The sequence below is a fragment of the Netta rufina genome (assembly GCF_964035555.1).
Source record: "Netta rufina genome assembly, chromosome: 3".
NCBI lineage: Eukaryota > Metazoa > Chordata > Aves > Anseriformes > Anatidae > Netta > Netta rufina.
This window is the reverse complement of record NC_140125.1, coordinates 76849617-76877284: the sequence shown is the minus strand read 5'-3', so window position 1 is coordinate 76877284 and position 27668 is coordinate 76849617. Positions and strand designations below refer to the sequence as shown.

The 27668-nt window shown below is 40.5% G+C and overlaps 2 protein-coding genes across 2 annotated transcripts in view; one reads left to right on the top strand and one right to left on the bottom strand.

Moving 5' to 3' along the window:
- The window catches only part of DCBLD1 (discoidin, CUB and LCCL domain containing 1), a gene marked incomplete at its 3' end in the record, with an annotated part of 164639 nt that overhangs the window by 49743 nt on the left and 87228 nt on the right, over nt 1–27668 (bottom strand). The window lies entirely within an intron of this gene.
- Nucleotides 16519–27668, top strand: part of ROS1 (ROS proto-oncogene 1, receptor tyrosine kinase) — a gene marked incomplete at both ends in the record, with an annotated part of 77534 nt that continues 66384 nt past the window's right edge. The window contains 7 exons of the mRNA XM_084283919.1: nt 16519–16641; nt 18428–18481; nt 19669–19728; nt 20500–20526; nt 23337–23397; nt 24078–24226; nt 26407–26545. Coding sequence (XP_084140045.1) covers nt 16519–16641; nt 18428–18481; nt 19669–19728; nt 20500–20526; nt 23337–23397; nt 24078–24226; nt 26407–26545 — 613 coding nt within the window. The remainder of the gene's footprint in view (nt 16642–18427; nt 18482–19668; nt 19729–20499; nt 20527–23336; nt 23398–24077; nt 24227–26406; nt 26546–27668) is intronic.

The window sequence follows — 27668 nt, the reverse complement described above, 5'->3', positions numbered from 1 at the left end:
TCCTTATATGTATACCTTTACTGTGCAGACACCTACCAATGAGTAATCCAGTCCCAGGATGAAGAGCAAGACAGGACTTCAGGATGAAATCAGCTCAATATACTTTAGAATGTGGTGGACCAGCATGCTGGGGACATACCCAAGTTAAAATCTTAGACTTTTATGTTATCTATGGCTTCATGGGTTTATCTGCTTATCTATACTTGGTACATACTTGTATATAACGCACTGAAAGAGCTGCTTCTAAGCAGACCTAAAGCATGTGATGAGGCCTTGTGTGCCCTTTGGACTTGAGCTAGGTTGGTAGCTTTTTCTGGGGGAGGAGGCAGAGGAGGAAAGAGAAACGCATCGCACTGAGGAGTTTCCCTAGGCTTATCTTGTAAGCTTGACACTGTATACATACTTTCTTTGAAAAGCATCTTGTTTCATACAGTTGTTCTAGGGGGAAAAGAAAAGGCGAAGAACTAATTTACACAGAGAGGTTTAAGTTTCAGCTTAGCGGAGCAACCTTGCTTTTGTATGGCTAACAGGGAAGTTCCCGTTCCTCAGAAATTTTAAGCGCTTTCTTTGCTGACTGTGCAGGAGAAGGGGGAGGAATCACACAGCACAATGAAGTGTAGCAGACCCAAGGTCACAAATCACAAAGTGCAGGAACAATTCTAGACTTTGAGAGGTATGTTAATCTCGTCATTTAGCTGAAGGGTAGCTTGCAGATTGAGAGGCCTCTGAACAGTCTTTATACATGGGGCACGTTTTGCATTTGCATTGGTGTAGTGCAAATAGTCATAGAGCTGCAGGATAAAGCTGAGAACAAAATACTCTGATCCCTGTGTTTCCAGGTGCTGCCTTCTGCTGGAAGTGTACTTTATCGTTGTAGAATTATATATATATATATATATATATATATATACATATATATATCAGGAGAGGAAACATTTAAAGAAAAAGCCCGAAATATGGCTAGATTCAGGATTTGTGTATGACATATGGGGAGCCCTCCTTGTTAAAAATAGTTAGGCTACTGCAAAGTCAGTACCATTTCATGACATGGCTTAGAAAGTCCACCAAGTTCATTGAGACACAGCTGAGATATTCCAGATACACAGAGTACTTACTGGATACAATATCCCGGTAACAGTGTAAGGTTAAGGCCATGCTCATAGAGCAGCAAAGACATTTTGGCCCATACACTGCTGCCCTTCTTTAAGGGCTGCATCCTCTTAAACTAGTTGGAGAGAGCTGATCTACAGAACTCCCCTGGGCTTCTGGATATTCACATAACTGCCACTGCTCATCATCATGTAACTGCCACTGTCCATCATCTGTGGCAGATTGCAGGACCGAGCTCCCCCTGTCAGAGTCAGACATGGCTCAGGTGAGGCTCTTTTTCACTTTTTGCTCTGTGCAAGCATTGCTCTTCAGGTGTGAAAACGCATGCTTGCACAGGGGTGAAGGAGTTAGGAAAACATCTCCTCTTTTCAAACAGATCTGAGCAAATAACTCAAACTCTACTGCAACTGAGTGCTTCATTACTTGAAGAGAAACACGAATCAAAAATCAGATGGGAGAAAACTTTGGAAAGGAGAAACAACCTAACTGGCAAGGGCACGGGCTGTTGTCCCCACGCTGAGCTGGAGCCATAGCAGTGGCATCGTGCCATGACACTGAGAGCAGAAACCCTTGGTGGAGGGACTGAGAATATTCTTTGACCATAAGAGCACCGAAGAAGAAATTGCAGGCAATTTAGGTAACAGCCTCCAGGAGAGAAAACCCAACTCTAGCAGGCCTCAGGACATTTTTTCATTATTTTTTGGCAGCAGAGATGTTGCCCAGGCAGGAGTGGCAGCAGCAGCAGGGCTCTTCCCAGCAGTGGCACAGGGTGAGCCTGTGCTAATTGGATACTAAGGAGGATACAGGGCCTCATTCACTGCAACAACAGTTGGGTGTAGCTCTAATGAGAGCCGTATAGGAGATGAATGCGCACCCTTCATCACTTTAATTACTGTAACCTACCCAATCTTGTCACCTTTTATGATGCAATTATGAGATCAAGCTCAAGACTAATCGCTTGTCCCACTGCCACGCATTTTGCAGTTTCTCACAGATGCTTGGCAGTCTTGTGTCATCATTTTTCTTACTTTCAGACAAAATGAAATCAAGTTTCTAATCATCCTGGTTTTGAAGATAATCAACCAAACGTGCCATGCTGTCGTTTTTAATTCTGTCAAGAAATATGGGACAGAATGTTCCTTTTCATTTAAACATATTGTTTTAAGGTTGCCTTGAAAAATATTATGATCTAAAGATTCATGACATTCTTTGTCAAAACAGAGCCTACTATTTTATAACTTGCTAGTTGGCAGTACCCTTGATCGATTTGTCAGAGACAAGGCTCTCATTGCTTTTTATGGATGTTTAAAATAATTTTCCTGTTTCTATAAGGTATTAGCTCTCACACATTTAAAACATTACAACTTTTCCCCTTTAATCCATAGGTAGTATGTAATTTTAAACTATAGCATGATTTTGAGGGGGAGTTCACAGCTGAATCTGCATAGTCTGCATTTTTTTTCCATGAGAAACAAGTAGTCTTAGTTACTTACTCATATTTATGAGGCTACATCCAAGGAAAAGCAGGGAATTACTTCTGCAAAATATAAAGCAATCCAGTGGTCACTTACAGGAATGACCAATTGCGTTTGAATCACATGCCTTTTTAATAAAGACAGTTATTAGTCTAGCTATATTCTTCCAATTCTTACCAAACAAAAGTGTGGAGTAATGGATGGTGAATGCAAGTAAGCAGGGCTTAACCATTTTTGGTACTGTATGTGTGACTCTTGCTCTCATGTGTAGCATAGAGGGTAGCTTACGTGCTGTTTTATTGACCACTATACCTCCAGTTATATGAATAAGAGCTTAGAGACCTGCAGGCAAATACAAGCGTGATCTGAACAATTGACTGATTTAGCTGAAATCAGTCATTTTACACCAGACCTAGCCCATCTTTTCAATTTCAACTTTTCATGCCACGTTGCAGTTTGTTGTTTTGCAGGGCATGTCATGAACTCAGGCAAGAAAGCCTCAGGGGTTGAACAGTAAGTCCAGAGATACTTTTCATTTCGTTCAGCTTATTACTTTGAAGAGAGAGGGATGGGAATCATGCTTATTAATTCAGTAATTAGTGATGGGTGTGATGGGTGGGATTTTCCCTCCCCTCCCCATGCTCGTTTTGAAACCTATGAAAGTCTGCATTCCTCGAGAGCTTCACAGAAGTAAGCCAGTTATGCATAGAGGAGGCATGGGTCATAAATCTGCAATAATCATTATGTGTGGAGAAAAAGCTTCTTGTGCAACTTTTCCACATAGCATTGGGGCATAACACCAATGAATTGCAAGGTCAAATTCTTGTAATTCATAACTGCCACAGCTGCGAATTACAACTGTATATATAGTTTAAGGGTTCTCTGTCAATTGCTTTTAAGGCCAGACTATGTATTAAATGTAAAAAAAGTGATTAACTGTCATCATTTGTCTTTGTGAAGGCGGGTCTTTGTGTCCATTTTTTAACATAACTTCAAAAAATATGGGCTTGAATTTTAATATTTTCTCAAAATTTAATTGCAGTATTCAATGTATTATGGAAACTGTGAAGCAAAAATGAGAGCCTACCCTATTTGTATAACAGGAACTTAGCAGAGTGATAAATACTCTGATCAATTTTAAACCTTCATTTCTCATAACATGATAAATGATCAATAGCTTGAAATTTTTATGACTTAAAGGTAGGTTCACGTGGACCATATCATTTCTCAAATATGTCTTCTCAAAGTAAGAACTTTTGGCATCCTACTGTCTCCTTTTTGTTAAAGATACTATACTCTTAGTTATGCAAGACATGCATAATGGTGGTTGTTTTTGGCCTAGGGGTTTACAAGTGGTCCTAAAGGATTTTCAAGATATGATATTTGAAGTTATGACCTAGTTAGGTCTGCCTCCTAGGCTTAAATTGAGCCTATTATTTTAATTGTTCCACATCCAGTGTGGCACTTGCCCACAAAAATCACATATGATATGCTCTCCAGCTCTTGAGCTCAATGGTGATTTTCATGCAGGATGGTGGGGTCAGACCCACTGCCTTGCATAGGTTAAACCATGAATTCACCTTCCGTGGGCTGCTCACCTGCATGAACAGCAGAGATTAGGGATGGGTCAGGCTTTCACTGAGTCAGTCAAAATCTAAAACTTTACTTTGAAAAAGGAGAGATCAAATGGATTTTGATTCATTCACATGGCATAAAGTGTTCCCTTTCCTACAGTCCCACCAATATGCCCTCATTCCTAGGGGTCTTCTTGAAGAAGAATTCACTGAGAGCAGCCCTGCTGAGAATGATTGAGGGTTCTGTTGGATAAAAAGCTTGACATGAGCCAGCAGTGCATGCTTGCAACCCAGAAGGCCAACTGCATCAACACAGGAGTGGCCAGCAGGTGAAGGGAGGGGATTGTCCCCCTCTGCTCTGACCTTGTGAGGCCCCACTTGGAGTGCTGCACCCAGGTGGGGGTGCCAGCACAACAAGGATGTGGATCCGTTAGAGTGGGTCCAGAGGAGGGCCATGAAGATGATCAGAAGGCTGGAGCATCTCTCCTATGAAGAAAGGCTGAGAGAGCTGGGGATGTTCAGCCTGAAGAAAAGAAGGCTCCAGGGAGACCTCATTGCAGTTTTTCAATACATAAAGGGGGCTTATAAAAGAGATGGAGAACAACTTTTTGCTTGGACAGATAATGATAGGACAAGGGGGAATGGTTTTAAACTAAATGAGAGAAGATTTGGATTAGATGTTAGGAGGAAATTCTTCATTCAGAGGGTGGTAAGGTGGAACAGGTTGCCCAGAGAAGCTGTGGATGCCCCGTCCCTGGAGGTGTTCAAGACCAGGTTGGATGAGGCCCTGGACAACCTGATCTAGTAGGTGGCATCTTTGCCCATGGCAGGAGGGTTGGAACAGGAGTATCTTTAAGATCCTTTTCAACTTGAGTCATCCTATGATTCTATGACCTAGAGAGGCCATGTCAGAAAAAATTATGGTCAAATATCCTCTGTACCACAACATCTACTCCTATTACTAGAATGGTGGTGAATTATGACTCCTCAGTTTGCCTACTTCACCACTTCTAGACAAGCAGGAGCAGGAAGACGTTGCTTTTCAGCTGCTTCTTAATTATAAACCACTCTTGGAGCACATGTAGCTTATCCTACATTGGTTTCCTGTGGTTGCAGATGGTGAATTTGGTGGACCATGAACCTTCACTTACTGCCCTGCATCCTACGAGCAGTATTTTTTTGTTGATGTTCCTTGTCCTGGGGAATTTGTTGTTGTTTTGACCTGTGGAATTACATTAATGCAATAAAATAGCAAACACTGAAGCAAAAGAAACAAAAACAATGTGACAGAGATACCACAGCCAGAGAACAATTATAATAACATTTGTTGATGACTCCTCTACCAAGCAAAGGCTAACTTGTTGTTACACAACAAAAACATTTAAAGCTATTTTATTTTACTGGTCTTATAGAAATACACATATAGACAGTTTTTCATATGTATCGTCTTTATCTAAAAAGCACATGCAAAAGAGCATGTGCTGGACCTGGAAACTCTACCAAAGGAAGCATTTCTATTTAATCATGCCTGGGCAGAGTCTCTGCCTTCAGCTTAATTCTTGGATCTAATTCAAGGAACCTGGAAGATACCAGGTAGTCTGTGTTGACATCAGCACCAAGTGCTCTTTGGGGCCCTTACTTCTCAAGTTCAGATGGATCTTACTGTAGTGGTTCAAATTTTGTTGTGCCTATGCCTCTCTACTCTGCTCAGCTTCTTCAATCTACAAACCAGCAAAGAGAGCACACACCTGTACCTCAGCTGTTTGACCTTCGCTTAAATTGCTGTTGGGATGGGTGTGCACCAGTATACTGCACTGTGAACACAAATGGCTCTGGAGATTGAAAGATGTGGTCTCCAGTGGTCTTTACTGTGGATTATCACAAAAGGACACTTTTTTTTTTTTTCTTTTCTTCTTTTTTTTTTTTTTCCCACAGAATAGTTCTTCTCTGGTTTATAATTTAGTCCATATCCCACACGTTGCTAGAAAAAAAAAAAAAAAGTAAGATATTCTCAGAAATAGTTATACAGTATCACTTCTTATAAAATAAGTAATGCTGTTATATCTGATTTGACCTAGAGATTTTCCCTTCCTAATTTACTCCTTTTGTCCTTGAGCTTGTCTGAATCCTTTCACTATTGGAAGAGATGTGTGTACATGTGTTCTTGTTCATGTAAGTAATACTGGAAAAATGAAATACTTTTCATAAACCAATTTATATCTTTAATCTAGGGAGCATAAACTTATGAACTGGTATGACATCCCTTGTTTAATGCTTCTCTCTTATCCTGCTTTACCTTGACATAGTATTTGTTATTACAGTTTAAGCATGTCATTGTTTTGCAAATCATTTGGGAGTCCAGATGTGCTCACAATTAGAGGCCAGCTCTTGTTATTTGTATTATCATAATGCAAGGAGAGGTCACTGCCCTATTGTGCAAGATCACATTCAAACACATCATAAGCAGCAGACCCCACTCCCCAGGCTTCTCTCTATTAAGGGACAATGATGTAGCCTTAGACCTAAATTTAGTTAACAATAGCAGCTGTTAAAGTGAAGGTTCAAACAAGTCGGGTCAAAGGGTTCCTTTTTTGGCCTTACTTCCCTTCTTCCTGTTACTCACCTGATCTCGTGTTGAGCCATTTCAACTTGCTGAGCCAGCAGAAAAATTTCTTGACCACAAGGTGAATGGATTTCTGCTGTGTCAGGGAGATGAATTATTTCGGTACACGACCAAAAAAAGCACCAGAGCTGGTGTGAAGGGGAATGACCACACAGCTAGGGCAGGGCAAAGGAGAGTGAGATCTGGGAACCTGATGGGATGGAAACAGGGAGAGAAAACATTAGGAGCAGGGCTGTTTTCTTTCACAGAGCAAAGATCATCTCAGTTTCAGTGTGTATCCTCATTTTTAGTTTTCAGGTGGAGCACCTATGTGCCTGGCCTTGCCTGCCCTTGCCTGAATTGGGCTCCATTAGTGTGGGGTGACACCAGCCTGCCTGTGGCCCGAGGGTACCCCCAGGCCTGCCTGTTCCTGCCTTGGGGGTTCTGCCACCTGCCCAGGACCCCATACCAGCCCTGGGGCCATCAGTCCCTGCTCCAACGAGGCTGCAGCAGGACTGGGCTCCAGCTCCACACAGCCCTACCTGGCCTGGCCATGGCCCACTTGCAAGCCCACATCTTGGCATTGGCCCATCCCTGACCGCAGGGAGGTGCCTGCTGCCCTCTGGCTGCCCCGGTGGAGCTGTGGCACATGGTGCCCCAGCCCTGGGTACAGTTTTGTGTGTCCCTAGGAAGATGTGTTCATGTTATGGGACCAAGCAGAGGCTTGTCATGGGCAAGTGGAGTCACTGTGGGCTACTCCACAGAGGGGACCTTGCATGCTGACAGGTGCTGGTGTGCTGTTGCTGATATTTTGGGGCTGTCTCCCAGCATTTATCCAAGTCTGGGGGCTGTTGGAGGCATGCTTGTGCCTTTTTCTCCACAAGCAGACCTGGGCAGCAAACCCCATGACGGTGACAATTTTCTCCTGAGGTGATGCAGCCTCTTCAGCTGTGGCAGCAGCTGGTCCTCCAGACAGGCTTTGAAACCTTTAGAGGATAAAACCTTAAGAGTGGACTTGGCTGTCTGTGGTGTTAGCACATGTTAGCAAGTCAAGACAAAATATTGGCCTTCCCACAGCATTTACCTTTTGACCTGTTAATGCATGTGAAAATTACATGTTGGGTTATCATCCCCAGAAGTTTCTCATGTTAGTAGGTCTGGTAACTGTATTTTTACCCAGTTGAATGTTTCCCTCACAGGGTTTTTAGCTTGAAAAGAGGAGAACTACTAAACCAATGAGAGGGAAGAGCAGGCTCTCATTTTATTTATTTTATTTTATTTTATTTTATTTTATTTTATTTTATTTTATTTTATTTTATTTTATTTTATTTTATTTTATTTTATTTTATTTTATTTTATTTCATTTCATTTCATTTCATTTCATTTCATTTTACTGTTTTTTACTGTATTTTATTTTACTGTATTTTACTTTATTTTACTTTATTTTACGTTATTTTGATTTTTGTCCTTGGAAGTTACTGGGGAACAGGTTCTGAAACACTAGATTTTTACAGAAAGTTTAGTAAGTAGTGCATCCAAACCCCTTCACAAGCAGGTTGTGGAGATGGCTGAACCCAGCCTCTGCTACGTCCCCCCCAGGTGGGCTCTGCTGCTTCTCAGGCTGTCACAGACTCCATGCATATGGGCTCACTCCTGGATTGCTGGCTGAGCAGTTTCTTTTTATGAAAGTGCCAGGAAATGAAATGTTCAGGTATTTTGGAACACCATGGAAACCAGGAGGTGTTAGAGGTAAAAGGTATGGGAGATGTTTATGCAGACTGAAGACCCTGTACAAAGATCATGTAATCTATACAACTGCTGCAGTTCCTTTTGTCTTTTTCTCCTAATCTTGGCTTTACACCTTCTCATGCACTGATCTACATGCTCAGAGCAGTAAGTCACTCCCTCTGCAGAAGGCAATCTTCTTTTCCTTCTGTTCCTCTCTAAAAAACCTTTACAAATCTTTTCCATGCAGTCCTCTTCAGACATGCTGCATATACCCATTTCACACTTGCTCTGTTGCTCTGTGTGCTGCTTGCGTGTGTTGAAACCTAGTTTTCTTCAAATTTCAGATTGCACAATTGATTATTAACAGTCAGAAGATATCTAGGAGATAATGCAGTTGAACAAATCACTGAAGAGTTTTGCAAATACTTTGCCAATTTATCATCTTGAAGGCAATACAAAATGCAATGTGAGTTTTACCTACATAACAGTAAGGCTTTCATTGTCACTTTGTAACACTCACTTTTGTGTCACTCTTTCTCCCTGATGTCATATAGGATGATTACACAAATGTAGTTTAGTAAACTCTGATATATATATATATACTTATATATATATATATATATATATATGCATATTGTAGCAACCAAGAATATTTTTTAAAGCCCGATCTTTTTTGTAATTAACCATAATATACTCTTGGCATTGATAGATATTATTCTTTAACATTCCTTATAATTTCTGTCCTGGCCTAGCTTTCAGATCTCTCACTATTGTTAATTTCCACAGTTCAAACTTGCCTAGTCTGATATCCATCATTGTACATCATTTAATGAGACATTTCTCCAGTCATCATTACTGCAGATCAATAGAAACAAATCCCTGTCTCCTGACTAGTTTAGCTAAATATCTCACGCATGACTGTCTTTCCAATTTGATCCAGTTTAAGTCTGCTTTTTTTTTTTTTTTTTTTTTTTCCCTCCCCCTTCTCTAATCTGCAGAGACAGATATAAATCTTGAGCCAGACTCCAAGGGGTTTCTCTTGTACGGTATTCCCTCTGTTTGTGCAAAGTGTTCCCTGATGGACTGGCTGTGACTGCCAGACAAGCAGCTGCCTTAGCAGTTGCACTAACAAATAAAAGAGAAGGGAGGCAGGGGCAGTGGAGGGAAGCTCTTTGCCCTTAGGGTCCTTGTTCACTTACTTTACAGAGAAATTCAAAAGCTAATGAGGGCCCATTGCTGTTGGGAAAATGAGAATAATCTGTGATCTTTGGAAAAGAGTGAAAATCAGTCACCACTAGTGAGAGCTTCACATCTGCATATCTTTTCAAGTCTATTCCCGACAGACAAAAAGGTTAGATAAGTAACACAGATTTTCCTTTTAATTTCTGTGCCCTGTAGACTGGTGGTGGGATTGACAGTCTCTCCTTTTTCACCTCTCCAGTTTTCCTCCCCACCAAGATAGGGCACATGAATGTGGTCAAAGTTTCATGGAAGTTTTATTTCTATGAAACAGGGCACAAGCAGTCCAGATTAGACACTGACATTTTGGGGCCTTGGTGTGTGCCCTTCCTTGCCTCCTCAGGCATACTTCTTTCTTTTTCCACAGCCTTTCCAATTGCTGCTGCGTGCTGTGGTTCTGTGAAACTATGTATAGCTGTTTTCAGATGGCACTGTGTGGTCAAGTGTTTAATTTGATGAGGTTTTAGGAGCCTGATTTGCATGTGGGAGAAGATTAAAATTAGGTGGCTGGAGTGGGCCACCTGAGCTGACAGGTCTACCTTTTGGTGGAGGCTGCTGCCACTGGGGCAGGGATGATGGGATAGCTCCTGGCTCTGAAATTTGAGAGCTTTCACTCTGGGGTATGAAAATAATCTAAAGTTGGCATCAGTTTATGTTAATGTCTTGGACTATAACCTTTGGCAGTTTAGGAGATGCTGCCCAACAGATCATTCTGGCTGTGGGGGTAAGAAGCTTGTGTCTATGCACTGGGGTGTATGCAGGGGAGGCTGCCAGCTCTCCTCAGCAAAAAAAAATCAGTTTTCTGCTGTAAGTGCATTGGAGCCCTAAAACCTGGTGTCTTATATCATTACCCTGCATATATTATACCATTCACGTGTACATATGTACAAACGTGTACATGCTCACATACAGGAAGGATTTGTCTTTACTGTTCATAACCATCCCAGGTATACAGCACAAATTAGTTACTTGCCTAGCAGGCAACTATAATGTGCATTTTTCTCCTCAAGTTATAATAACCCTTATTCATTACTGTCAAGGTTCATCATTCATCTGTATATATTTCTATCACTCTCAAAGGAATTTAAAAGATGAATCCACAGTTTGTGAGGTGCTCTGAAATATATTGCAATTCACATAGGGAATTGTAATGGAGTCTGCTCTTCTCTCTTATTCACTACACTTATTTTTCTGCTCATTCATACTGTTCTCCATTGCAGATCCTAGAATTTTCTGTGCTTATAATGGTCTTTGGGTTGAAGGAAATGATGTACTGTACATAGATCTACAATATAAAGGATAAGTTTTATTAAAGAACTCTCACAGATTTTGTGTCCCTAGTTCTATGCCAGAATGCAATTTTATGGAAGAGATACCCTAAAAAATAATACTTAATATTCCATTATTTACAGATTTTACAAACCCTCATTTTAAAGCATGGTTTCTGAAGCCCATAAATACTCTCTCCCTGGAGGCAGTTGTTGGTATTTAGGTGAAAAATCCAGAGCCTCAGATGACTACTTGTATTTATTTGACCAATGTGCTAGAAAGAATTAAGTAAGGAGACATTTCAGTACTTTTTTCCTCTGAAAGTCCTGGTTTATGGCATGTTACAGTGACACCTGGTGGAAAAGTGTTGGAAGTCTAAGAGAAAATTCTGTTTTTTAAAACGAATCGTTCATACCGTTTTTGATATTAATATTTTATTAATTATCTGTATTGTGTTAATGGTTTGAGCACGTTTGTGCAAGGCATGTACACTGATGTGCAAATGGTCATGTACAAGAATTATCAGCATCAGTAATCACATTGTTTCCAGTTACAGGGAAAGTGTTAGTTACATGTAATTGATAGCAGCCCAATTTCCTTGCCCTAGGATCCAAATGCCAACATTTTTAAATGGCTGCCAACCTCTGGCTTTCAAATGCACCTATATTCCATTCCTAACCAGGATCTTAACTTGAGCTTTCCTTCTACCTCCAACTGCTCCTCCCTATACATCCCCCAAAACACCAAAGACATTCTCCAGTATCCCAACCTAGTTCTTCCTATCTACTGAGCCTTCTCCACCCTAATTCCCCAGCCCCATCTGCACCCACTCCAGGCTTCAGATAACCCCAGACCTGTGAAGGGCTTGCAGAGTCAGACCAATGTCTCTTCCCTCCAGTAGGGTGGGAGGAGCTATACTGACATTTTTGCTGTAGTATGTCTTTGGCCCTTACATGTTGGCTGTGGCTATTCAGTGTGCCCTGTGCCTTGCCAACTAGCTGCATCTGGTATGTATCACTACAGAGCGGAGGCCTGGATTCAGTGGCACAACCAGGGGAATAATGTGATCCTCCTACCCTTGACAGTCCAAGAGCATGGTCACTGACGGGCCTCGTGGGACCTGACACTAGCTGGTGCTGTGCCTCTTGCCACCCCTGCCATGGGCTACCTGGAGTAAATGGGATTGAGAAAGGGCTGAGGAGCACTAACACTGGCAGTCCTTGTAGGAGGCACAGGGGAGGCAAGCTGCACGTTTCTTCATAGTTTGTATAGATTTAGTACCACACAGGTATGGTGTCTTTTGTCTCCCCTACTCCTTTTGGGGTAACAAAATCAACTAGTTGATTAAATGAAAAAACAAGAAACAAGGAATAACTAAACACGATTCATTTTAATTTTTTATTGTTATTTATTTATTTATTTTTTAAAAGATAAAATTCAGACATATTATTTAGTCAGAATACACCTAAACCTGTGATTTAAAGCCATGCCTAATCTCAAATGACCACATATTCCAGGGATAATTTAGGAGTCAGTAATTTAGGGGCCATCCTCCACAGGCATTTCAGTTGTCACAGAATCACAGAATTTCTAGGTTGGAAGAGACCCCAAGGTCATCGAGTCCAACCTCCAACCTAACGCCAACAGCCCTCCACTAAACCATATCCCTAAGCTCTACATCTAAACGTCTTTTGAAGACTTCCAGGGATGGTGACTCCACCACTTCCCTGGGCAGCCTGTTCCAATGTCTAACAACCCTTTCAGTGAAGAAGTTCTTCCTAACATCTAACCTAAAACTCCCCTGGCTCAACTTAAGCCCATTCCCCCTCGTCCTGTCACCAGGCACATGGGAGAACAGACCAACCCCCACCTCGCTACAGCCTCCCTTGAGGTACCTAAAAAGAGCGATAAGGTCACCCCTGAGCCTCCTCTTCTCCAGGCTGAACAAGCCCAGCTCCCTCAGCCGCTCCTCGTAGGACTTGTTCTCCAGACCCCTCACCAGCTTCGTCGCCCTTCTCTGCACCCGCTCAAGCACCTCGATGTCCTTCTTGTAGCGAGGGGCCCAAAACTGAACACAGTACTCGAGGTGCGGCCTCACCAGAGCTGAGTACAGGGGGATGATCACCTCCCTCGCCCTGCTGGTCACGCTGTTCCTGATACAAGCCAGGATGCCGTTGGCCTTCTTGGCCACCTGAGCACACTGCTGGCTCATATTCAGCTGACTATCCACCATCACTCCCAGGTCCTTCTCTGCCAGGCAGCTCTCCAACCATTCCTCTCCCAGTCTGTAGCTCTGCTTGGGGTTATTGCGCCCCAGGTGCAGGACCCGGCACTTGGCCTTGTTGAACTTCATGCAGTTGACCTCAGCCCATCGGTGCAGCCTATCCAGATCCTCCTGCAGAGCTTTCCTACCCTCGAGCAGATCGACACACGCACCTAACTTGGTGTCATCTGCGAACTTACTGAGGGTGCACTCGATGCCCTCGTCCAGATCATCGATGAAGATATTAAAGAGGACCGGCCCCAGCACCGAGCCCTGGGGGACGCCACTAGTGACTGGCCTCCAACTGGACTTGGCTCCATTCACCACGACTCTTTGGGCCCGGCTATCCAGCCAGTTTCTAACCCAGCGAAGCGTGCGCCAGTCCAAGCCAAGAGCAGCCAGTTTCTTGAGGAGAATGCTGTGGGAGACGGTGTCAAAAGCCTTGCTGAAGTCAAGGTAGACCACATCCACAGCCTTTCCCTCATCCACCCAGCGCGTCACTCTGTCATAGAAGGAGATCAGGTTCGTCAGGCATGACCTGCCTTTCATAAAGCCATGCTGACTGGGCCTGATCGCCTGCTTCCCCTGCAATTGCTGCATGATGACTCTCAGGAGGATCTGCTCCATGAGCTTTCCTGGCACTGAGGTCAAACTGACAGGCCTGTAGTTTCCCGGGTCTGCCCTCCGGCCCTTCTTGTAGATGGGCGTCACGTTTGCTAGCCGCCAGTCGATTGGAACCTCCCCTGATAGCCAGGACTGTTGATAAATGATGGAAAGTGGCTTGGCCAGCTCCTCTGCCAGTTCCCTCAGTACCCTTGGGTGGATCCCATCCGGCCCCATCGACTTGTGCACATCTAAGTGCCGTAGCAGGTCACCAACCAGTTCTTCATGGATAATGAGGGCCACATCCTGCTCCCCATCGCCTTCCACCAGCTCAGGGTACTGAGTATCCAGAGAACATCCGGTATTGCCGCTAAAGACTGAGGCAAAGAAGGCATTGAGCACCTCTGCCTTTTCCTCATCTCTTGTAACTAAGTTTCCCCCCGCATCCAGTAAAGGATGGAGATTCTCCTTAGTCCTCCTTTTTGTGTTGATGTATTTATAGAAACGTTTTTTGTTATCTTTAACGGCAGTAGCCAGATTGAGCTCCAGATGAGCTTTGGCCTTCCTAATTTTGTCCCTGCACAGCCTCGCTACTTCTTTAAAGTCCTCCTTAGTGGCCTGCCCACTTTTCCAAAGCTTATAAACCCTCTTTTTCCTCCTAAGATCAAGCCACAATTCTCTGTTGAGCCAGGCCGGTCTTCTTCCCCGCCAGCTCGTCTTTGGGCACGTGGGGACAGACCGTTCCTGCGCCATTAAGACTTCCCTCTTGAAGAGCGCCCAGCCTTCCTGGACCCCTCTGCCCTTCAGAACCACCTCCCAAGGGACTCCACCAACCAGTGTCCTGAGCAGCTCAAAGTCAGCCCTTCGAAAGTCCAATACAGCGGTTTTACTGGTCCCCTTCCTGGCCTCGCCAAGAATAGTGAACTCCACCATTGCGTGGTCACTCTGCCCAAGACAGCTCCCGACGATCACGTCCTCCACCAGTCCTTCTCTGTTTGTGAAGAGAAGGTCTAGCGGGGCACCACCCCTGGTAGGTTCACTAACCAGCTGCGTCAGGAAGCTATCTTCCACGCTCTCCAGAAACCTCCTAGACTGCTTGTGGCCATCCTCTTCTGGAGTGTGGCAGAGCTGTAAAGTGTGGATGTGGGTTTTCCTGTGACACCTGGTCTGGATGCTAGAGTGTTGGCATGGGTACATTTAATTTACTGCCTGAGAGTCCAAGAATTTCCTAAAGATCTACACAAAGCACAGACTGCTCTGTTTCCAGAAGATATCACAGTCTACAGCTGCCTGTCACCAGCTCCCTCTTTGGTTATGCTTCTCCTGTGAGCACTGACAAAGCTTCTTCAGCCAAGCTGAGCTGGATTAGCAAAGAGCTACTATTTAAGCAGCCAGACTAACCTGGCTTATTTTGGCTGGAGCTAAGGAGTTTCCTCTTGAGCAGCTTTGCTGGTAGGTTGGAGGGGGGCAGCATCCATCTGGAGTGGAGAGGTGACAAGCAAATAGGGCAATCTCCCCCTCATCAGTGTACCTGAAAGCTCATGGTCTTACTCTCATCAGAGCTGTTGGCTCCTTTCAGCTACCATGCATGGGCACAGCAACACATGGGGCTGCACTGTGACCTGAATCGGAGACAACAGCATCAGGTTAATGCTAAACAACTTGTTTCTGTTGGTGTTGGGTTAGCATTAACCAGATTCCCAGCCTGCTCCTTTGCATGAACGCATGAATATTTGATTGTTAAATGAGTCAGATGTGGGAAGATAAAGGAGCATTTAGGTATGAGGGGATAGTAGCATTGACAGGATGCGACAGATCTTTAAAATGCTATGTTATTGTCATGTCTGTGCAAATATGTACACAAAAACACATAATACACATGCACAAAAATGACATAGCATTTATTTATACATATATATTTGTGTGTGTGTGGATTTATTTCCTGTTGCAGTTCATAGAACTACTCTGGGGATAGCTCTGCTAGAACAACAGAAATGTGCCAGAGACTGGAAGTTGTGTTTATCTCAAGCTTGAATTCCCTCTCACTTCTTTAATGTCTCCAACTGTAGATAGGATTCTTCACCTCTCTCCAAATCAGATATATGATTTATCTATCCACTTCTACTATCTTCCATGACATGGGTACAAACTTCTTAAAATATAATTAATTAATATTTTTGGACTGACTGGTTAGTGTTCTAACAAAGTCATTCGTCATCACGAACAAATTTTCTTAGTTATAGCCACTTGAAAATATTTAGAAATAGCTTAATCACAGTAGAAATGAAGATTAGGGAAGTTTTCTCTCAGGCTTTCCCTGTTTCCGTGTTTTTTGCAGCACCTGGCTCAAAGTGTTACGCAGTTTCCTCTTCACATTAATGATATTTATGTAAGGAGATACGCTGACTTTCATTGGTCACCTCATTTGTTTCAGTGGCTTAATAAGAAACTATGAAATAGGTGTTGTGCAATTTCAGGACAAGTGCTCCAGGAAGCTGAAAAGTTGTACAAACAATGGACTAAACAAAGACTTAAAGATATTTAATATACTGAAAAGTGAAATCTCACAGTTGTTTCTCCATCATCGAGACTTAAAGGAGTTTGTATGGCCAAGTCAAGAAAAGAATCAGACTGCCAGATGAAATTGTTCAAGTTATGAGGAACACTTGCCTGTGGGATCATCCACTAAACAGACTTGCTACTTTTTACTTTGTATGGATTTCTGCAGTGTATTGTACTTTCTCAAAAAATTGTCAAAACCTGTGTACAAGTAACTTGGTAAGTTCTGAAAAACTCTTCTTAATCTGTTGAAATGTATCCGATCATTAACACTGTAAGATTTTTTTTTTTTTAAATTAATGATCGAGTCTTTAAAAATTCTTTTACAGAATGTATTTGAGTAAAAGCAGGGTTTGAGAACTAATATTTTACATTAGAATTTGTAGAACCTGGTAAAGAAAAAATCCCTTTAACTAGGTTGCATGGGTTTTCATATTATACTTTCGTTTCAGCAGCTCCTGAAATTACTGTAAATTCTAAAGACCCTGGATAGTGGAGGAGAGCAACCTTTGGTCTTTCAGTTTATTCACTTTGCTTACAGGTTTCTGTCTAGCCTGACTTTTCTTATGTAAACTTAGAAAACCTTTAAATTCATAAGAAATTGCCTGGGAATCTGTGGCTTGCACAATTATCCCATACTAGTTTCAGTTCTTTTTTAAATCATTTATGCTTTAAATTGTAGATATTTCTTTAAGAAGCAAAGTAAGAGGCTAAATCCTTAATCTTATGCTTTCTTAGTGTTCCTTTGAGTAGTCGAGTGGAATTTATTATTTTTCCTTCTACCGATGCACAACAAAGATAAGCAAAAGCTCTCAAATCCAAATGACAGATCTGCCCCAGACTTTCAGGAGTTAGCTGCTTGTTTCTATTTGCTTGAAACATTGATGTTTTTAGAAGATCATGTACCTTTGCTCAGTAAAAAGGACATTTTGTGCCTTCAGGCTAATTAACTGTGTAAACCTCCTGCAAAAGACTATCACCTGCTCCTTTTTGTTTCATACATTTGTCTGACGGTTCCTTTAAAACTATTTCTAACTCTGGCATCAGTGAAAGAGTTAATTGACTTCCCTGGTGGAAGCCTAGCATGCTATGATAACTTTAATGGGGATCCTTCCTTTGATTTAAGCTTAAATTAATTCAGAATAAGAAATAAGTTTTTCTTCCTATCAGCTTTGAAAGACAGGAAAATCACGTTCATGTTCAGTGAATGTATTGTGTTAGGGATTCAGATGAGAAAAATATAATCTTGGAGCCTAAGAGATGTAAATTTAATTTTTCTCCTTCTATCTACTTGTTGTGTTCACATTTGTTTTGTGACACCTTTATGTGGGTCTGGGGTACTACCTATTGTCACGTTATGCCTGGTGTGCTGAAATGTCTTCCCGAGGGTTGTCTTGTTAAGGATGTTCTTACTTGCTTGCAGGACCAAACTAAAGAACTAACATTCAGCTTCTCAAAGGTTATTAGATACATCCCTAAATCATTTGCACTTCACAGGAGATGACTGGTTTTACACATTTTGAATGATGTGAAAAAAGAGGCACCTTGGCTGGAAAGCCCTTCTGGCAGCAGAGGAAAGCTGGCCACCATATGGCTGCATACAATCCCTTCAAAAGGAGGCTAGACAAAAGGCACTTAGCTCGAAGGAAAGTCTTTCTGCTCCCCAGAGGTCAAAGCCACTTGGCTGCGTTATTTATGCCCAACATATTTATGAAGCATTTGTTATTGACTCTGTGAACCAGAATCAGGAGACGAGGGCCAAATTCATACCTGAGATAATTAAATTAACACTAGCTGATTCTGCCAAGTCTTTGTTTTAGCAGTGCTCTGCAATTAGTCTCAAGTGAGAAGCTACTTGTGTGTCAACAATACATTTATTCATATGAATAAATATTAGTAAAAGAAAACTTGTTTTACAAGAAACTGATATTTTGTTATATTTGAAAAATTTTTTGGGGGAGGAACGTTTAGACTTTTTGTAAAAACACATGTATTTCTCTTATAGGAAGGAGAACTTGGAATTGCAAACCTTTGCAATGTTAGTGACATCAATGGGGCGGTGAGTAATGGTTTACTTTGTTAATTACTGGCAATTTACATAACTGCTATTTGGTAATATGGGTACAATGACCATATTGTCAAAGACTTCATGCAAATGTGTACAGTTCTCTGCCTGCCACTGTCAGTAAATCATGTACTTAAATTTGGCTCAAATTATTAAAGAGACAACCATCTTTTTTTTAATTATTATTTTATTTTTTTTTTTTTAAAGAAAATTCTGTGTAAAGTGTCTGATTCTCTGCTGTTAATTGCGTCCAGGTTTGTGATCTACAAAATTCATAATCAATAACTTTTTAGAAAGTGAGTCAAAACTAGTGTTTTCTCTAAAATTAAAATCATTAAGACTTTTATTCAGCTCGCTTTGTACAATTAAGTATACTTATTTTGTTTTGTCAGTGATTTGATGGGGGAAAACTTAAGCTGATAAATGTTTAAAATTCAGAGTTCTGTAGGACTTCAAATGCTTGTGCTTGTAGCAGGAGGCTCTTTAGCTTAACATGAGCTTTCCATAGCAGCAATCCTGTGAGGACATTAGCTGATGTTCTCCTACTTCTGATTTCATGTGCAGTTCATTCTGGAAGTTATATATGTATTCTTGGAAGAGCTGTGGAGAATTTAGGTATCAGTACTTTCTGCAGAGATTAGCGAGAAGCAACCTCAGCACCTGGCTCATTTATGATGATGGGATAGTAAAAGGCTGTGTTGTCATGACAGTACATAGTTGACTTGACTAGGTTACTGTGTATCTTTTCTCAGTGTTATTAATTCTTGCTATTTGTTTTTTTTTTCATGAGGCTTTTCAGTACTCGATGTCAGAGTTGTCACACTTCTAATGTAATTCCCTTCCAGCTTCCCTTTAAAAAGAAAAATGTACAGGAACATTAAAAGGTGGATGGGACAGAACAAACAAGACAGGTCCAACATCAAATTCAAATCACATAAGATTTATCACATCTTTGAAAACTCATTGTTTTAAAGCCTATGCCTTGCATGTTGGAGAGCAAGAGGCTTTTATTTGAATGGCTTTCCACTGTTCCTGGCTGTGCTGCATAATGCATATCTGACACTTCTACCCAGTGAACAAGCATTTCTGAAATGTTCTCCTCACCCTTAGCACTGGAGTTTCCCTTCTCTTTAAAAATGTGATTTCAAAGTCCTTTTTAAAGCCACCATCTGTCTTTGCAGTGCACACAAGGATGTCAGTTTTGGAATGCAACAGTGCAACTCAGTTGCCCTCTGAAATGTGTGAGTATTGCCTTAACCTTGGCTTTATAGCAGTTGTCTCCAGTCCATCAAGTACATTATCTAACAGCAGATGTGGAAAACCTAACGAGAGCAGTGTTTTTATGAAAAGAATTAAGGTCTATATATTTTTTTTTTCAGTATATTTATAGTATCTCCATTGGGAAACTAATCATAGAATCATAGACTATCCCAAATTGGAAGTGACCCACAGAGATCAAAAATAATAATTCTTAGTGTAGGAGTTGCCTGTAAAATCAGAGGTTTAAAATGTATTTGTCACAATATGGGGACACTTTAGAGTTTATTCAGCTCAACCACTTACCCAGATTTTCAAGCACTGAGAGAGAACTAGTGATTTTCAGGATTTTACTCTTCTGGGGCGTATATCAGATATAAATGTAGCTCATGTCTTCACTAGATTGTTTTCTTGCTTTTAGCAAACCAAATGGGGAAAAATTAGCATGGGTCTAGGAAAACTGCCATGAGTTTTTAAGCTGATCTTTTTGGACCTACCTGAAAAACTGAAGCTCATTCAGTCTGGGCGTCATCTTAATGATGGTTTCATTTATTTATTTATTTATTTATTTATTTATTTATTTATTTATCCCCCAAAGTGTGGGTTTTCCTTTTTTTTTTCACTATTTACCAATGGTAAGATTTTTGAGTATACTTTTAATATAAGAAATTTCTAATTAATTGATATTATCTGTTAAAATACTCTGTGATTATATTTATGCTAATCCTGCTTTTCACTAATTTGCTTCTTGGCAGAACAAGACATACACCAGAGCATGTGAGGTAAGTTAAATGCTATCAGATTGATACAAACAAACAAAAAGATCATAATTTCAGTTCTTACAGTGTGCATACAGTGCTAAGAAATATAATGTAGATACACAAGATTATCAATCCAGATCTAATTGTTTTGTGTTCCCTAAAGCTGAAGAATGACTTAAGTATTTGAATATACAATCCCTTCTTCCCAGCATGTTTGCTAAGGGCATGTTTACATTGAAGACTGCTCTGTAGCAAGGAGTGTTGCTTTAAAGAAAGCAATCTAATCTCACCAGCATAGGACACAATAGAGACCGACTTCAGTTATTTTCTGGGCTCTCCCAGGGTCTTGTTCCATTCAATTTTTCATTGATACCATCAAAGATAAACCAGGGAGAATGCTTATTCAGGCTGGTATGGCATTGACTGGGGAGAGGTGGAAGCTAGACTAGAAGGAGTGGGAGATAGACTAGAAGGCAATACATGCTCTTGACTGGGAAGAGGATATGAAACAAATAAAATGTAATTCAGTAAGGCACGGTGCGTTGCTCTTTGGAGAGAGAATGCCTCATCTGTGCTGCAGATGGAGTGGCCCTTACTTTGATAAGCATAAGACAACAAAATGCTGTTGAGGAGACAGTGCCTTACAGGGGCCTTTTAACTTGAACATAGAGTGTAGGATGGGACAGTGATTATTGCAGGACAATGTCTGGCACTGCTGAGGCCAGTTGTTGCATCCAGTTGGAGGCAAACTGGCAGTAGAGGAGCTGGAAAGAATCCCAAGTAGAACACAAACCTGCTGGGAGTCTGGAAATCTGATTGAAAGGATTGATTTTTTGGGGTGGTGGTGGTGTGCTTCTTGATCTGTGAAACTGTGAACATGACAATAGTTTGCAAGTAAGCTAAATGGCTTACAGATAAAATGTTTTTAGAGCATAGGAACAGCCTAAGAAGTAACCAACTTCTGCAGAAGCACAGAAATAGTGGTTTTGTTTGTTTTTGCTTGTCTGGCCATACAAAATGCCAATGTTATATTCACAAACTCTGTGAGGGCTTTTCAGGATTATCCTTACGCTGGATCAGCTGGTTGACTTGACTCCCCATGTGGTCAGGCAAGCACCAGTTCACTGCGTGCAGGGGATCAGGTCATTGAAGTCCTCAGGGGAAAGGAAGAGTCACAAGAGCAGGACATTTTCTTTGGGATTGGTTTAGCTCTGTTGTGTGACTACACCCTGGGATTAAAGCCTGATGGTATTACTCCTAGGATCTCCTAGGATGGTATTACTCCTAGCTAGGATCAGGGGAATGCCTCTGAATTCAGTGGGAATATGCATAGGAAGGGACAGTTCCTATGATGGAGAATATATGAGGATTTCTTCTTTTCAGGCAGAGCAGATGGCAATTTTTCCTCAAAATTTCTAAGGGTTGGAGCTTCTGTAATCCTTTTACCTAAAGCAAAAATTGGATTTATGGTTCTGACAAAGATCAGAAGAAGAAGGAAAAACAATGCAAAACACAAATGGTTGAAAATGTCTGTGTTAAATGAAGCAGAAAGCACGATGAATCAGCTTGTTAAACTGACAAAGTGATCCCCTGCAAACTAAACAATACTTGGTTGTAAAGACAAGCTGCAATTTACAGCTGATAAGTAATATTTACTTATACCCAGACCTTTGCCTGCTAGTAGTCATTGTAATTCACCTGGAAGTATTTTATTTCTCTGAACATGAAAGCATTGGAAAAACTTTTGAAATGCTTGTACTTAACAGCTAATGCCTAGATTTCAGGTAATGTATAATAAGGATATACTGCTAGGGAAGTTTTGAAATCTATCTCAGCAGCAATTGACTTTTCTGAAGTTGTATGCCTTATCAGTAGACACTGATAGGGTACCAGAAGTGGGTATCCTGGAATCTTAGAAAGAGTGCAATTGAGGAAAATTGCTCAGTTAATATAATGAATTCCCTCTGAATGGTCTAAATGTTAATTATCACTTGAAAGATGGCTGATGTATGAAGCAAACTTCAAGGTTTATAGGCCAAATAAACTCACACAGTAAAATGAGCCCAAATAAAATGCCTGTCTAGAAAAAAAATGAAACCATCACTTCTCATTTTTTTTTTTAATTTCCTGGAGACTCAGTCTTAAAAGTGATTTTTAAGCTGCTGCGATGCATCTGGGAAATGTTACTACCTCTTTTTATGTTCTCTGCCTATAAAACAGGGTAATGCTACCCCTAGGTTCCCTACCTAGACTGAAACATTTCAGAATTTTTCTGTTCTTAGGATGTGAGTGCTCACTGCCCTGGCGTATTGTCATGATTTCAGCTTGTAGACATGATTGTAGCAGAAGTAGTAACTACTACCAAGGAAATGTGAATTAGCCGGGCTTCTCTGACAAGTTGGATTCAAGCATTTTGAAAAATCTCTGGAATTACATTTGTAAGAGTATGCTTCATTCATGAGCAATACATGAAGTGGGAAAGGGTGAAACCCCAAATGTAGAATACATCGCCAACAAGTTAAAAAAAAAAATATTTTCTAAATCCATGGTTGTCACCAAATTCTTTTTCCAGCTTTAACACAGCTCCATATTTGTGCTTTCCACAAAGGGACAGTGTGTAAGGACAAAAGCCCTCATTCAGTGCCCAGTGAAGTTGATAGAATGGCTCTCAGGAAAATCTCTGGAATGATATCATGGTACTGCCATTTTAAAAAATGAATGTAATTATTTCTACAAGATTTTAATGTATTCAAAATGTCCAGAGGGTTTCTATGTATTTAAAATGTATGCATTTCTACAAAACTAAGCAGTGATTTTGGTATCCTACACAGACAATTTCCTGCAAGTTTGGCTGTAGCCGTGCAGAGGATGCATACGGTGTTGAAGCACAGGGTAAGTCTAAACATAGTCCTGTGTCTAACTCACAGTCTGATAAATTCCATTTTAAGATTACAGTCTTGCTTTGTGATCTGGATTTCTTTGGAAAAAATAGGGATGTTTTGTGTTTTTTTTTTGATTCATTGGAAACCTATCATTCTCTTCTTTTTTCTTCTAACAAAAAAAAAAAAAGAAGTTAACTTTGCTTTACAGTAGAACATTTTCCCCCTCCCTTTCATGAACTTGAGACTTTTTGAATTCATTCTCAACTACTTAAGATGATGCACTCATCCTTGACCTGACTGTTCCATTGAAATCATTGCCAAAATCTTCCGTGACTTAAATGGTAATAATTAGGTTAATACAGTGGTGTTGAAATAGGCTCGGTGCATATCCTCTCTTCAGAGGTTTCCCATACTTTCTCTACTCATCAGACCTTTGCTAGGTACCTATAACTAAAAGTACATTTACCCAAGTGCAGAGTTGTAGTCACATTTGCTCAGATTGAGCTTGGCCTGTTCAAGCCTTTTTATCAAACTACTTTTAAAATGTCATGTGATTCATTCACCAACAGTTTAAATATATTATTTTATGAGTTTTTGTTGGCTTCACAGCTATCAGGTGCATGAGGTAATAGACACAGAGATTATCATGAAAGGATTTTGTCTCACTATTGTGTTATGTTTTCCTCTCAGAATATTTGAACAACCCTGGACCGCCATTTGCATCTACCATTGGAAGCCACAATGTCACGCTAGGTTGGAAGCCAGCTAACATCTCTGAGGTGAAATATATTATCCAGTGGAAGTTCAATCAGCTCCCTGGGGACTGGAGATACACTGAGGTAAAAGGGACAATTCCTTTTACTTTGCAAGGGAAAAGGTTCTTCACATTTATAATCCATTCCTGCTTCACTGGGGAAAAAAGAAGGTCATAGAATCATAGAATCATAGAATATCCTGAGTTGGAAGGGACCCTTAAGGATCATCAAGTCCAACTCTTGACACCGCACAGGTCTACCCAAAAGTTCAGACCATGTGACTAAGTGCACAGTCCAATCTCTTCTTAAATTCAGCCAGGCTCGGTGCAGTGACCACTTCCCTGGGGAGCCTGTTCCAGTGTGCAACCACCCTCTCTGTGAAGAACCCCCTCCTGACGTCCAGCCTAAATTTCCCCTGCCTCAGCTTAACCCCGTTCCCGCGGGTCCTGTCACTAGTGTTAATGGAGAAAAGGTCTCCTGCCTCTCGACACCCCCTTACGAGGAAGTTGTAGACTGTGATGAGGTCTCCCCTCAGTCTCCTCTTCTCCAGGCTGAACAGGCCCAGTGACCTCAGCCGTTCCTCGTACGTCTTCCCCTCCAGGCCTTTCACCATCTTCGTAGCCCTCCTCTGGACACTTTCCAACAGTTTCATGTCCTTTTTATACTGTGGTGCCCAGAACTGCACACAGTACTCGAGGTGAGGCCGCACCAGCGCAGAGTAGAGCGGGACAATCACCTCCCTTGACCTACTAGCGATGCCATGCTTGATGCACCCCAGGACACGGTTGGCCCTCCTGGCTGCCAGGGCACACTGCTGGCTCATATTCAACTTGCTGTCTACCACGACCCCCAGATCCCTCTCTTCATTTATTATTATCCCTCTCTTCAGGTCATTTATTAATAGAGTGTAATCATGTCAAAAAACACGTGAGGAAAGAAAGTAACAGCCAGATTTTGCAACACAAGTGGCTGTAATTTAGTGGCTCCTTCATTGTTTTCTAGCAGTTTGCTAAGACTGGTAAAACATACCAGGATTCTTAATGTACTTGCAGGGCAAAGGTTACATTTATTGTCTGCTCTTTGCTTTATTTTAGAAAATAATTTGATAATGTATTAGGCACATAAGAGAGGTTTGTGAATATCATGGATAGCATAGAGAAGCTAAGAACTGAACAATTATTTCTTTTCCTCCAACATAAGAACTAGGGACCTTGGTGGAAAATTCAAAACAAGCACACAAAGGTATTTCATTGCAGAATATTTAGTTAAAATGTTTCCTGACATGTGTGGAAGTTAAATTACTAAATTTAAATTAATAAATATTAAAATTATTTAAATTACAAAATAGGGTTCAAAAGTGACTGGACAATTCAATGGAAGAAAAAATTGAGTTCTAGTAAATATAAACATTGCAATTTTTTTATGTTGATCCATACTTATAAAATGTCAAGACTGTGATTATTCTAGAGAAATATAATTGCATGCTATTTTTATTTTTATTCCCCCTCTCCTTCCTCCGGGTATTCTACCTTATATATATATATATATATATATATATATATATATATATATATATAAAAATATATATATATATATATATATATATTTTTTTTGTTTCTTGTAAAAGGCACGATACTTGGCTATGTATATTGTTTTGACTCAGTGCAGTCATTCTTTGATCATGCTCTTTTGTGTCAACTGCATTCTTGTTATCTTGTCATCATCTCTATTGGACCAATTTCTGAAGCATGGTGAGTTGGTACAAAAAAGCATGAAAACCATTTGATAACCAGGAAGTTTTTTTGAATTAATCATTGGTGAAATAATGTGGAGCAATGACTTCAGACTGTAAATACTTTAGGGTATCTAGGAGCCATTGGATCAACATTTAATATATATATCAAAAGTTTAAAATATATTGCCTGTGTTGTTGTTGTCATTGTTGTCATTATTATTATTATTAACCTTATTCTTCAAACTTACTGTTGCATCCATCCACCCACATCCACTCACTGCTTAGATTTAGTAAAAAATTAGATTTTCTAAAGAAAAGAGGTGGTAATAAGTTCTGAAACGAAGAAAAATCAAATTCTGTGATACAAATAGCACTTAGAATTTATTCTTATTAAAACTTACGATACTGCACTCTAGTATCTTGAAATGTGTATGCTGCTGTATCAGATTTCTTTTGATCAGATAACACCCTATGTAATAACTCCAGATGGAGGAAGAAGGAAAATGGATGTGTTTATACATTGATCTAGGTAGTATCTGAAACTTCGTACACAGTCAAAGACCTTCAAGCCTTCACAGAGTATGTGTTTCGAGTAGTTTGGATTATAACATCTCAGCTGCAGCTCCATTCTCCGCCAAGTCCCAGTTACCGGACCCATGCTTTCGGAGGTAATATATTGCACTATTAATCACTTCTTTAAGGACCATATCAGAAACATTTAGATTTCCTTGTTTCTTGCTTCCTTCACAGAAAAAAAAAAAAAAAGCTGCTGCTTAATCTAAAGAACTACGTTTGTTGTCTGCTAGTTAGCTGCAGAAGTCTGAACTAAGAAGACTGAGGCTCTTTTTATTTGAACTACAAGATTTAGGGCTGTTTGCGTCTTCTGGTTTTAAAAATGTAGACAGAAATGTACATGGTCAAATTGTAAGGGCACATTGAATACTTTTGTGCATAATTACACACAATAATGTTTTGAATGAAATGCAAATGTTTTCCTGGACCTTTAAGAAAGAAAAATATGGTTGCTGTTTTTTTTTTTTTTTTTTTTTTTACAACACGCCAATTATTTTGCTCAAAAATCTATATATCTACAACAGAAAGACGGAACCTCCCCGTACTTTGTTATCATGAGACAGAAATTACATTTACAATATTCCTTAGTTACGACATCAGTGATATGAGAAGGTAAATAAAATTATAGTATTTGAATATAAATTCCTGGTCTGTTATTGTCTTACAGACAACATATGATGTCACGGTCATGTTATCAACATTTAATGGAACTGAAATTAAAAAATATTTTACTTTGCACTGATACTATTTCCTTTCTCTTAGTGATATATGCAGTTTCATATTGAGAACTATATATACCCTTGAGTAAGGCATTAGGGGAGGTGTCACAGCGTTTTAGTTTGCATCCCATGGCATAGTGTACATAATTTCATAGAAAAAATTAATATTCTTCATGTTTTTAAGTTACTTTGTTTTCCAGCTTCACTGAGCTTAATGCTGAAACATTACTGCTGCAGGACCTAACTTCAAAAGTCTTGTTCATGTTCCTAAATGACATACTTTTTTTTTTTCCCCCACCTTGCATCTCCTGTTTAGGAAAACAAAGAAAATTAACAAAACCTCAATATAGAAGATAGAAGGAAAAAACCTCCAGGGTTTCTATATTATAGATTGTGACAAATCCCTCTGACCAGAGAATACAATATAGGGAAAAGACTATGGAAGCTGAGACTTGGCTCTCAGCGGATTCCCAAGTACACTGTGGTGGAGATCACAGAT